This window comes from Gekko japonicus, unplaced genomic scaffold (assembly GCF_001447785.1).
Source record: "Gekko japonicus isolate JY-2015 unplaced genomic scaffold, Gekko_japonicus_V1.1 scaffold450, whole genome shotgun sequence".
Lineage (NCBI taxonomy): Eukaryota > Metazoa > Chordata > Lepidosauria > Squamata > Gekkonidae > Gekko > Gekko japonicus.
Genome location: NW_015165843.1, coordinates 683,728 through 696,410, shown reverse-complemented (window position 1 = coordinate 696,410; position 12,683 = coordinate 683,728). Strand labels below are relative to the sequence as shown.

The 12,683-nt window shown below is 49.5% G+C and overlaps 1 protein-coding gene across 2 annotated transcripts in view; it reads left to right on the top strand.

The window, feature by feature from the left end:
• Window positions 1-7,968, top strand: part of LOC107110277 (solute carrier family 2, facilitated glucose transporter member 5-like) — a 52,454-nt gene extending 44,486 nt beyond the window's left edge. For both annotated transcript variants that reach the window (XM_015411038.1, XM_015411037.1), the window contains exons 7-12: window positions 797-984; window positions 2,329-2,439; window positions 3,188-3,292; window positions 4,280-4,352; window positions 6,711-6,838; window positions 7,539-7,968. In XM_015411038.1, coding sequence (XP_015266524.1) covers window positions 797-984; window positions 2,329-2,439; window positions 3,188-3,292; window positions 4,280-4,352; window positions 6,711-6,838; window positions 7,539-7,775 — 842 coding nt within the window. In that variant the 3' untranslated portion in view covers window positions 7,776-7,968. The remainder of the gene's footprint in view (window positions 1-796; window positions 985-2,328; window positions 2,440-3,187; window positions 3,293-4,279; window positions 4,353-6,710; window positions 6,839-7,538) is intronic.
• The last annotated feature ends 4,715 nt before the right edge of the window (window positions 7,969-12,683 follow it).

Here is a 12,683-nt window from a genome sequence, read left to right as displayed (position 1 = left end):
TAGGGAAAGTGTTCCAACCCTTTTGTCGTGCTATAGAGTGACCCTCCCAAAGTGGCCATTTTCTTCAGGGGAACTGATCTCTGTCGTAATCCCATGGAGATCTCCAGCCACCACCTGGGGATCGGTGCCTGCAAGGCATTAGGAAAAGGAGCGTTGCAGGCGGCAGTGGAGGCAGGCCAGCCAGTGCAGGGCTGGGCTCAGAATATCTTGGGCCACTCCTTCCTGCTTCCTGCTCGCTCACAGAGGGTTGCTCATGCCCAGGGCTTTTTTTGTAGAAAAAGCCCAGCAGGAACTCATTAGCATAATAGGCCATACCCAACAGCAGGAACTCATTAGCATATTAGGCCACACCCTGACAGCACAGCTCATTAGCACATTAGGCCACACCCCCGTGTTACCAGAAGTGTGGTCATCCAGCCACACCCACCTATTGCTTCTTATTCTCTTTACCTTGTTTGTTGTCAAAACCCAGGGCTTTTTGGCATGTTAGGCCACACACCCCTAATTGTAGCCAATCCTAATGAGTTCCTGCTGTTGAGTGTGGCCTATTATGCTAATGAGTTCCTGCTGGGCGTGGCCAGCTTGGGAGCCAGCCGGAACTCCATCCCTGTGCGTTCCTGCCCAAAAATAGCCCTGCCTGCAAGGCATTAGGAAAAGGAGCATTGCAGGCGGCAGTGGAGGCATGCATGCCAGTGCAGGGCTGGGCTCAGAATATCTTGGGCCACTCCTGCCTACTTCCTGCTCGCTCACAGAGGGTCGCTCACGCCATTTCCCTTCTCCTCCCTTCTCCATCCAGCTCTGAAGAAGCTGAGAGGCTGGGATGACGTGGAGGACGAGATGGAAGAGATGAGGAAGGAAGACCAGGTGGAGAAGGCCGAAGGGAAGATGTCCGTCTGCGCCCTTTTCACCTACCGAGGCCTTCGGTGGCAACTTATCTCTATCATCGTCATGATGATGGGCCAGCAGCTCTCCGGAGTTAACGGGGTAAACAAGAGACCGGCTTGAGTGATATTTGAGGGCGAGGGAGGAAAATAATAGAGGAAATAAGGACTGTAACTGAGCATAATAGACAAAACCCCAGAAGCACTACTCTTGAATCTCAGAGACGAAACTGCTCTATCTCTAACACTTAAGGAAAGAATCAGCCTATTACTGTTTGCAGCTAAAACCGCAATTGCATCCACATGGAAGTCCCAAAGCACTCTGAACGTAAACCTCTGGTACAAGAAACTATGGAATCTATACGTAATGGGAAAAAACCACAGATATCTTTAAACAAATCAAACCCCAAGGAGAACACAATGATACTACGTGTATATGGTCTCCTATCTTATCATACCTAACTACGAAAGATTCAATACCCGATGTAATAGGTACTGTTCGCCTTTTGTGGCGTTTATAGCACAATACACAGTTTGATATATGAACTGTACGGAAAGAATCCTCACCACAGTATAGATTAGATTGATTAAAGCCCTTTTTGTATGTATAACGAAAAATATGTTAATTATATGTATATGCCTATCTTGCATAACCCTGTTGTTAATGAGAAAATTGGATAAAACTGATTGGGGTGGGGGGAAGAAAGAACTGCAGATCTGGGAGGGGCCTGTGGACGGCGAGCCCAGTTCCTCCTAGCTGGAGGGATTTGGCAGAGGCTCAGAGGCCCATCGACCCTTGCTGTTCACTGCGATGGCTGAATGGAACCTCCAGCTTCAGAGGCAGTGTACCTCTGAATACTGGTTGCTCAGGAGCAACACTCTTGTCTTCACACCCTGTTTGTGAGCATCAAGGGAGCAAGCAGTTTGCCTCTGCTGGGGCTGACCTGACCTGGATGGCCCAGGCTGGCTGGATTCTCATCAGATCTCAGAAGCTAAGCAGGGTCGGCCCTGGTTAAGTACTTGGATGGGAGCCCACCAGTGCTCCCTCTAAGCTGTGGAGTCTTGTGAGCAAAAATCCTACTTGGTGAGCGACTGGCATTAAACTTGTGAGCGAGCGATTGGGCTGCTGCATCAATTAGTTTGCTCTGGAGCCCTATCCTTCCTGAGCTGAGACCAAAAGGGGTGAGCCGGAGGCTAAAAAAACTGTGAGCTGGCTCACACTAACTCAGCTTAGAGGGAACGCTGGAGACCACCAAAGAAGTCCAGGGTTGCTATGCAGAGACAGGCAAGGGCGAGCCACCTCTGAACGCCTCTTGCTTTGAAAAACCCTACGGGGTCGCTGTAGGTTGGCTGGAGCTTGACAGCACTTTCCACCGCCCTCAGCAGGGCTGTGGTTACGTTCCTTATATGGGATAGGCGTGGACTGACTGATGGTTTGGGCCTGCAGGTATACTACTATGCCGACAGTATCTACGAGAACGCTGGAGTGAAGAAAGACGATGTGCAGTTTGTCACTGTGGGAACAGGCGCCGTAAATGTCGTCATGACTCTGGTAGCGGTAAGGCCGCCATTTGACATCCTAATTTCTCTCCCCCCCCCTCCCTCCCTCCGCCTTTCTCTCTGTATTTCTCTCACATCATCATTTTGCCATCTCTCCAAGGACCTCAGGGCAGCATACCTGAGCTCCACGGTATCCTCACATCAACCCTGTGAAGCAGTCTGAGAAAGTGACCAATCCAAGGCCACCCAACGTTTAAATAGATTTTAGGCTGGGGAGGGGAGGCAAATTCAGGCCCATAGCTACATTGGGGCTTTGGCTTTCTTAGAGACACAGCCCCATAAGAATTTCTCCTGTAAATGCTTTTTTCAATCATTTTAAAACATGTTTTAAAGGTGTGTGCTCCTTTAAGCAAAGAGGGGTGCTGTAGCTGACTAATTCCCGCACTGAGCACAAGGGGGTTGGAGTAGGTGACCTCTAGGATCCCTTCTAACTCTGTGTCAAGAAACTGGTCTCCTTGAAGAGAGTTTTCCTGCCTGAGTGTTAGCTTTCTTGACTCTAGAAGTCATCACCCCCACCTGCCGGCTTGTTATCAGAATTGTTGCTTAGGCTGGCAGGAGTGATGAACTTGCAGCAGCTGAGAACTGTCCTGTAAAGTGGCTGACAGCTTTGCAGTTTAGAGATCTATCCTGGAAACAGCTTTCTATTGCCTAAATGGCTTTCTTCTTCCTGCACTGAGAACTTCAGCCCCACCAGAACAAAATTTGCTGAGAAGGTGAATGACTGTGCCCTCTTCTGTGTCTTCTAGGTTTTCATCGTGGAGGCTCTGGGGAGGAGGATCCTGCTTCTGGCCGGCTTTGGGATCTGCTGCGTGGCCTGTGCGGTGTTAACCGTGGCTCTGAATCTCAAGGATGTGCGTATGCCTTTGCCTGAGGAAACGGGGTGGGAAGGGGGGCCAGGGTCAAAGAAAAGGGGACGTTCAAGCCTGAAGTGGGAAATGCTGCCAGCTGGCCTCTTGTTTCGGAGAGGCAGACCAGGTAGCTTTGATCGAGTCATATTCGTAGCCCTGCCCTCCTGGGGGGTGGGTCTATTGAGAGGGAAGACTGAGCTGAACTTCATAGGATGGAGGCAGCCGGGTGGTAAGGTAACATCGCAACAGTTCACCCAAAATATATGTCAGTAGGCCTTGGGTGCGAGTGTTGCTTCTATACGTTCCTTCCCTGACCACTCTGACGTTTTCCGCAGTGTCAAGTTTCCCTCTGCCTGCTCTTCTGTTCATCTGCAGCTGTCCCTGGTTTCTGCAGGTAATTTCTCCCTCCCGGGCACAAAAACGCAGTTTTCCCCCTCTTGGTGCGCAGCATCCAAATACCCCGTTTCTGGGAATTTCCATGCTGCGGAGCAAGAGGGGGCAAACTGTGTTTTTGCGCCCGGGAGAAATCATCCACAGAAAGCAGGGAAAGCTGTGGATGAATAGAAGGAGGAGGAGGAGGAGATTGGATTTATACCCCGCCCTTCACTCGGAGTCTCAGAGCAGCTTACAAAATACTTTCCCTTCCCCTCCCCACAACAGACACCCTGTGAGGTAGGTGGGGCTGAGAGAACTCTTTGAGAGCTGCTCTTAAGAGAACAGCTCTGAGAGAACTGTGGCTTGCCCAAGGTCATCCAGCAGCTGCGAGTGGAGGACTGGGGAATCAAACCTGGTTCTTCCAGGTTAGAGTCCACGCACTTAACCGCTACACCAAACTGGCTGAGGCAGGCAGGGGAAAACTTGACACTGCAGAAGACACCTCTGACGTACAGGTCAGGTTGGGTGGAGGGGCGGAAGGGGTTAGGCATGTCTTCCATGTCGGTTCCTCACCCTTGAGACATAAATCTAAAGTGCAACCAAATCTCCCAACAGACCGTCTCCTGGATGCCTTACATCAGCATTGCCTGCGTCATCTCCTACGTTATTGGCCACGCCATTGGAGCCAGTAAGTAGACACATTTCCACTTGGTCCCCTCGTTGCCCAAAGGAAAATGTGTCCCTTCTTTACATTTATCTAGCAGGTACATTCATTGGTCGTTAGGACCGAATATATTCCATGACTACACGCATTTACACAAATCATTTTTTTTTTTTTGAGAAATCTCAATTTAGGCGTTTTCCAGATTTCCTTAATGTTCTGTTTTCATTCCCCGATGTTACCGAGTTTTTTTTCTTGTGTCCAGACAACTAACATTAACATGAATAAGCTGTCCCAGTCTTTCATCATTTTATTCCTATTCTTTCCTAAACTAGTTTTTCCTGCACTCCCCTCCCCCCATTATGAAATTGTAATTTATATCTACTCAGGAAGGTGGGGGTAGGGCTGAGTCATTATCTTGTAGGAGTTCCCCAGGCTGTGGACATGCTAATGGAGGAGCTTTCCTGAGGAGGTTCTTGTGTATATGGATTGTTTCCTGTTTCCTGAGGAGGTGCATGTGGATTGGCTGTTGAAACAAGAGAATGACTCAGCCCTACCCCACCTTCCTAAAGGTAAAGGTTCCCTTGCTCAAAAGCCAGTCGAATCCAACTCTAGGGTTGCGGTGCTCATCTCCGTTTCAAAGCCGAAGAGCCAGCGCTGTCCGAAGACATTTCTGTGGTCATGTGGCCGGCATGACTAAACACCAGGGGTCATTTCGTAGAAAAAGAGCTAGGGGAACTCATTAGCATAACTCATTAGCATATGCCACACCCCCTGACATCAGGGGCCCGGCGGTGGACCTGCAAGGCCAGCGGGAGTGCGAGGAAGCCCCACCAAGGCCCTCCCTGGCCCCAGGCAGGCAGGGGTGGGGAGAGGCGGGGAGGAAGCAACTTACCCTCCCTCTTCTCCTGCCTTCTCCTGGCTGAATGAGGGCTGGAAGCGGGGCGGCCGGAAGCAGGGGGCGGGGCTTCGTCATGTGCCCCGCCCCCCTGCACCTCACCCGGGGGGACTGCGTTCCCCCCCCCGAAATGACCTCTGCTAAACACTAAGGCGCACAGAACGCTGTTCCCACTGAAGTGGTACCTAATTATCCTAAGTAGATATAAATTACCTGCCTACCATTTTCTTCTCACCTTGACACAGAGAGTACTCCATCTTTCTGTGTTATACCTCTGAGGATGCCAGTCACAGCTGCTGGCGAAATGTCAGGTCCTACAGTGCCAAGACCACGGCCAGACAGCCCGGAAAATCTACAGCAACTAATGAACTCCGGCCATGAAAGCCTTTGACAACACAGAGGTCTTTCACATCACCTACTGCCTCGTCCTCTTTAACTGGAAATTCCGGGCATTGAACCTGGGACCTTCCGCATGCAAAGCAGATGCTCTCCCACTGAGCCACGGCCCATCCCCAAACCAGTCAGATTATAAGGACTCGGAACTCGTTGGTCAAAACAAGGCCTGGAGAAACATGAGCATTCCAACAGCAACTGCACCAAGAAGGAAATAAAGTTATGTTCAGTTGCCAGGAGACTAGAGAGGAAAATATTAATGCAGACTAATGCCTTTCTAAGTGATTTCATGTGTTCTGAACAAGCGGTGTTCTCAGTTTCTGTGTATCCGCTGCAAACCTGCCAACTGCCTCACTGCCTAAATTTGGTTAGACAGAGATAAACTCTTTTGGCCTCCTCACAGACTCTTGGGATCCTGCACAGGAGATTCTCAGGAAATTTCTTCCTCGTAGTGGCATATGTCGAGCGGAGAGTAGAACGGCAGACGGTTTTAGGAGGAATGCTACTGAGTGCCACACTCCCGCGTTTTAGCCCGAACATGCCCGTTTTGTTTCTGCTTTTCCCTTGTGTGAACTGAACCTGCCAGTCTATCTTTTCACATCATTTCCGATTTCCCTTTTTTCATGTTAAATTTATGCCATCGTTAACATGAACTTTGTGTGCCATGAAAAGACACACAGTCGGGAACCACATGTGATGAAAATTAACCAAACGAAAGGGCTCAGCAACAACAGGCAGAAGCATAAAATGTATGTTCGTACATCCCTGATTTTGAACTTTTCGGATTCCAGAAATACATAACCATTATAGAAAGGGTTTTTTATAATGCCACCTTTCCAGAATGTCAGTAGGCATTATTTGGAATACTAAATTTGGAATAAATGAGGAGAAGGAAGCATCAGTTCAGAAAAGAAACCTTTTAATTCATACACTGAAGCACACATTGAGAACAAATGAGATCCAAATCAGTTCCAAGTCTGTGTACCGATCAGCGTAGACAATACTGAGCTAGGTGGACCAGGAGTCTAACTCGGTATGGAAGCTTCACACATGAATGACCGGACTCCTCATTCTTCTTTTCCCTCTCTTCCTAGGCCCAATTCCAAGTGTCATGATCATAGAGATGTTCCTACAGTCCTCCCGCCCTGCTGCGTTCATGGTGGGAGGGTCCGTTCACTGGCTGTCCAATTTCACGGTCGGGCTAGTCTTCAAGTACATGGAGGTAAGATAATTATGGATGTATGACTTCTCTCCCTCTCCCTCCTTCTCTCTCCTTCCCTCTCTCTCTCCCCCCTTAGCTCAACCAGTGGGAGATTTAAGAACGAGGACACGTAGGGAGCACCGCCCCCTCGACCGCTTGATGCCATTTGTGGAGCAAACCCAGAAGTGACGTCACACCACCCTTGGCGGAACCTCTGTGGTTCTACTTCCTAGAGCAGTGTGACGTCACTTCTGGGTTTGCCCCGGAAATGACATCAGAAATTACGGTAAAGATGACGGTCATGTTTTTCATTATTTCCCCACCCTACCAAACGGCAGTGGGGGTCAGTGCTGCCAGTAGGAAGTCTCCTGCTATAATGAGACAGAGCTCGCTCGGTGAGTGTCCTAGCCAAAGTGCAATTTGAATCCGCCTCTCCCTGTCCTAGCTGGACACTCTGGCCGTGTGCATCCCCCACTTTCACGGTGTTCAGGGAAGTTCTTCTCCACTGACAACAAAATATGATCTTTCACCAGAAATGCTACAGTCCTGGAAGCTTTCTCACTTTATTCTATGGTTACCATGTAAACTGGGCTTAACGTCAGCTGAATCCCAATAGATCTCAAACTCTATGGTGGTTCTGCGGGGAGCAGGGAAGGGTTGAACAAACAGAGCTCCCATCGACTTGCCTCTTCTGACTCCGGTTTCTTTATATCATCTCTAGAAGGGACTGGGACCCTACTGCTTCCTGGTCTTCTGCGGCATTTGCTTGGTCACAGTCATTTACATCTTCCTCATCGTCCCCGAGACCAAGAACAAAACCTTCATGGAAATCAACCAGAGCATGGCCAAGAGGAATGGCATTGAGCTACAGGCTGACAAGGAGGAACTGAAGGACTTCACAGCTGTCTCTGTGCCCTACAGCAAGAAGAATGAGGCAGGAAGGAATAGCGCACTCTGAAACGGCCCCGGCGTGGCCCAGGATTGGCTACCGTTTCGTTCCACTTCCTTCTGGGACCGGCAGTCCTGACGACGCTTGCTGTTCTCATCTGGCTTTTTCCCATGCTGCAGGGTATCTACACCTCATCCCTTACATCCTTCCTGCAACTCCTCATTAGGGGCAAAAACTCCCGCAAGAGGCAGCGGCTTTACTTCAGGCATCCCAGATGTTCAATCGGTGGTGGTGCCACACCAGTTAAAAAGGCACTTGCTTAACCAGAAGAGGCTTCAGAGGAATGAGGCGGGGCTTGCCCCTGTTTCTGAAATGTCCCTTTCCAAGCATGAACAATGAGGCAGGAAGATAACTTGTTGGCAGAGTGGTTTGCCAGCGGGTGTACGTTTAGGAAACGGTTCTGTGATCTTGAAAGGCAGCAGCGGGACTGCTTTAAATACGCTGTCCTTGATTCCCTGTCGCGTTGGGCCAAAGTGCTTTTTGGGATATCTGCTAGGTAAACAGATCCTGCCCTGATCTCGATGGCCAATGCTGGCCTGATCTCATCAGATCTCAGAAGCTAAGAAGGGTCGGCACTGGTTAGTCCTTGAATGGGAGACGACCCAAGGAAGTCCAGGGTTGCTACGCAGAGACGGGCCATGGCAAACCACCTCTGCTCGTCTCTCGCCTTGAAAACCCTAAAGGGTCGCCGTAAGCTGTGACTTGATGGCACGTTCCACCTCCAAACAGATCCTTTTGTTTCCTTATTTTGCCTGCACAAGAATGTCAGGTGAGAGGAATGGCCAGCTCTTCTATTTCCACGTGGCCCATAGACAGAATTGTAAACTGGACCCTCTGAGAAACCTGTGGAGGAAATCCATGCATCAGTTTGAAGGTAGCACCGAAAGGTTCTCAGTCTAATCTTAAAACATGGTATGCAATGCCTGTGGGCCCCAAAGGCAAAAGAGACAGGGTGTTATGTGCGCGGGGATTATGTCCTTTTAAAAAAATTCTTGATTGAGGAATGGCAGAGTGACTCAGTGCAGAAAAGGCATTTGACCGACTAGATTTAGAGTGACGTGTGTTTCACAATTTGTGCGTCATGCAGAAATCTGTGCCTTACAGGGTCTGGGGTAGGGTTTCTCCCCCCCCACCCCAGAACAACGCACAAGAGCACCTATAACGCAAGTCTGGAAGCCCTTCGTTGCATTTCCCCCATGCCAAGGGATCGTGTGACAATTTATTCGTTCCACTGAGGAAGGCGCTGCCAGTGGAAACTCATTCTGCCTGATTACTGGCCTGACATTTGTCACAATCAGCACCTTAAAAAAAATAACCTTCTATAGAATATCAAACTTGATGGGGGTTGCTAATGAGGTCTCAAGTGACAAGATAAACTAGAATAATTCTGAAGCCCTCGGTTGCATGTAAGGGGGTAGGGAAGGTGCCAGATGTTCTGGCACATAAGCAGCCAGCTATTCAAAGTCTGTTATAGCATGGGGCTTATACTCAGCTCCCGTTTTCACTGGGCCAGACCTTACAAGTAATTTATCATTACAACAATGTGGCACTCCAGTGTTCTGAGCTGGGTTGCACTTAAGAGGCACATAGCCTGTTTAAGAGAGCTGGAAGTTGGCATTCCTCAGTTCTGTTATTACACTTCTTTCTATTACAAATCTTCTGTCTAAGTTGTCATCTTGACACATGAAGCTGCCTCCATCAAAGTCAGTGTTGTCTTCTCAGACTGGCAAAAGCTCTCCGGGAATCTCAGACAGAGGAGTTTCACATCACCTGCTGCCCGGTACTTTTAGCTGGAGATGCCGGGGGTTGAACCTGGGACCTTCTGCATGCCAAAGAGATGCTCTGCCACTGAGTCATGGCCCCTTCTCTTGTCTTGGAAAGCTTGAGATTTTAGTACCTGCTTTTCCCCCAAAGTTGTCTTTTTCTGCTGGGCTTTGGACCAAACAGTGCATGTTAAGGAAACGCTTATAAAAAATATGGTGACTTCTTAGAACCATAATGCTGTTTTAGCGAAAGGCGTATTGCACTAACTTGACCTTTCACACTCCCAGCTGTGCTGCTTAACAGTGCTATCCTAAAGACACTTCCCTGGGAGGAAGCCCCAGAACAGGATTCTGAGCAGACCTGCATAGGATTGCTGCCTAAGAGTGGATGCTTGTGGATGAGTGGAGATTTTCATGCACAATAGCTATTGTGAGTTTGGAACTGGATGGGGGGGGGGATGAAGGGGAGGGAAGGCAGCGAGATATAGCTCGTCAGATCTCAGAAGCTAAGCAGGGTCAGTACTTGGAAGGGAGACCACCAAGGAAGGCTCTGCAGAGGAAGGCAGTGGCAAAACGCTTCTCACTTGCCTTGAAAGCCCATTGCTGGGGTCGCCATAAGTCAGCTGTGATTTGACAGCCCTTTACGCACAAACACACACATACACACATGGGGAGGAAGGAAATGGGGTGATCTTATCATGGCGCATGGCCTGCACAAACACACACATACACACATGGGGAGGAAGGAAATGGGGTGATCTCAGGGGTCATTTGGGGGGGGACCTGGGGGGACGCTATCCCCCCGGGTGAGGTGCGGGAGGGCGGGGCCTGGAGCTCCCTGCTGGTGCCCGCTGGAGGTCGCCGCCGGCTGTGGGGAGGACACACTTCCGGTGATGTCAGGGTGTGTGGCATATGCTAATGAGTTATGCTAATGAGCCCCCCCTAGCTCTTTTTCTACGAAATGACCCCGTGATCTTATCATGGCGCATGGCCTGCACAAACACACACATACACACATGGGGAGGAAGGAAATGGGGTGATCTTATCATGGCGCATGGCCTGCACAAACACACACATACACACATGGGAGGAAGGAAATGGGGTGATCTTATCATGGCGCATGGCCTGTTCAAATCAGGACCGATAGTCTGCTGCTACTGAAGGCACTGTGGTTTCCATGAAACCATCTGATGTAAGCGATTTGTGTGTGGTTGATCTGCGACAGCCGGTTCCCACGCACGCAGTGTTACTTGATGGTGCAGTCACTCCATGAGCACGTGTATGAATGTGTTTTTAGACTTTCCAAGTAACTGAGGGCATACTGTTTCTGCAAGCTCTTTGCAAAATAAGTCCCGTGCATGAAGAAAACCAGCTTTTCGAGGAGAAAGACTCTTTCTTAACCTTTCCCCTGATGTGGTAGTCTTCTGCGTGTGGAGAAGATTTTTGTACTGAGTGCTCCACCCACAGCCTGGAGTGGTATAGGCCGGCCAGAGGTTTACTATCTCACTGAGAATTAGTGCAGAGTAGGTCACATCTACCACTGTGGTCCAGCGCCAAGGCCAATCTCAACTCTGTGGTGTCATCCAAGCGCTTTGATTTGGCAGGGTGCTCAGGAGGTTTTGAATGGTAGAGGTGGGCTCCCTAAATTGATTTAAGTCCCAGGAAAGGACATTTTCAGTTTTGTTACTGGTATGCCTGTTGTCAGTTTGCTTTCCTTTGTCCCCTTTCCAAACAGAGCGGCTTGTTTGGTCTTAGTATACCTAGACACAAACACACACACAAGTTTATGATCTAATCACGGATCTAATCTTAGTATTTTTTGGGTTTTTTAAAAAAAATAACAACAACAAAACAGTATTTGTGTATGAGAGAGAGAGAGAGAGAGGAGAATGTTGTAAATATCTTGGTGTGGATTTGTGTGTGGGGTGGGTTTTTTTTTTCCTTTTTAATTTTCCCCCCCTTGGGGTGGAAAATGTATTTTGTACAGATGATCATTGTGTATTTTTGTAAGTGAAACAAAAAGAAATAAAAGCTTCTTTATAAAACCTGAAAATGTGTGAATTTGGTACTGGTGTTCTAAGCCGTCCTGTGCAGGGTCTCACCTTCGGCAGTCAGAAATTCTGGCTCCTGGGTGAGGTTTGTGAGCAGAGACCAGAGCAGATCCAGAGAAGATCTGGAGAGAGTCTGGAGCAGTGACATTCCTTCAGGAACCTGTTGATTTGGGGCAGGCACAGAGATGGAGCCCAGAGAGTCGGGAGATGGTGCCATCTGCAAAAACCCATTTGTTCAACTGAGCTGTACAACTTAAAATCCCCACATTCTTTTCCCATCACCCATTTTATTCTTGCACCAACCCTATGAGGGTAGACTAGGCTGAGTGAGAGAGAGTGAGACGGGCCCAAGGTTGCCCAATGAGCATGGTCAAACAAGGATTTGAATCCAGCTCTCTGCTAGGGTTGCCAGCCTCTAGGTGGGGTCTGGAGATCTCCCGTTTTTACAACTGATCTCCTGCTGACAGAGATCAGCTCCCCTGGAGAAAATGGCTGCTTTTAAGGGTGGACTTTTTTCCCACCATAGAGAACAATGGAGGGGATGGGGGCAACCTGTTTGGTGGCCCATAGAATTGGACCCCCTGGTTCAATGTTCCTGAAACATGGCAGGCATCTTGGGGAGAGGCTCTAGCAGCTACCCTGCAATTTTGGAGCCTCTCTTAAACCACCTTCCCTCCAGCCCCCAGAATACACCCTATGTTTTCGCCATTGACGTCAATGGCCCATAGGATATAATGGGGCCGAACTGCGGGAAGCCGATTCAGAACAGAGAATGATTCGGCTCGCAGCAGCCTGAAAGGGGCCCGAATGGGCCATTTTCGGGGGTGCGTTCGGTTCAGACCAACCGAATGCACATCCCTCCAGCAGCCGGCTTGCTCGGGCTTCCCGAGCTAACCAAGGGAAGGGAAGGTGGCGGAGCAGCTGGAGACATTGAGCCTCAGCTCCACAAGTAATGAGCACTCGAGCCCCGCCCCCAGCAGCCCTCAGGCCGGAGCACCTGGAGCAGTCTTGGGAGGCGGATTGGCAAAAAGCAAAACCAAAAGCGCAGGAACTCGAGAGAACTCCAGGAATGGAGCCGGTTCCTCTTCCACAGCCCAAAATGC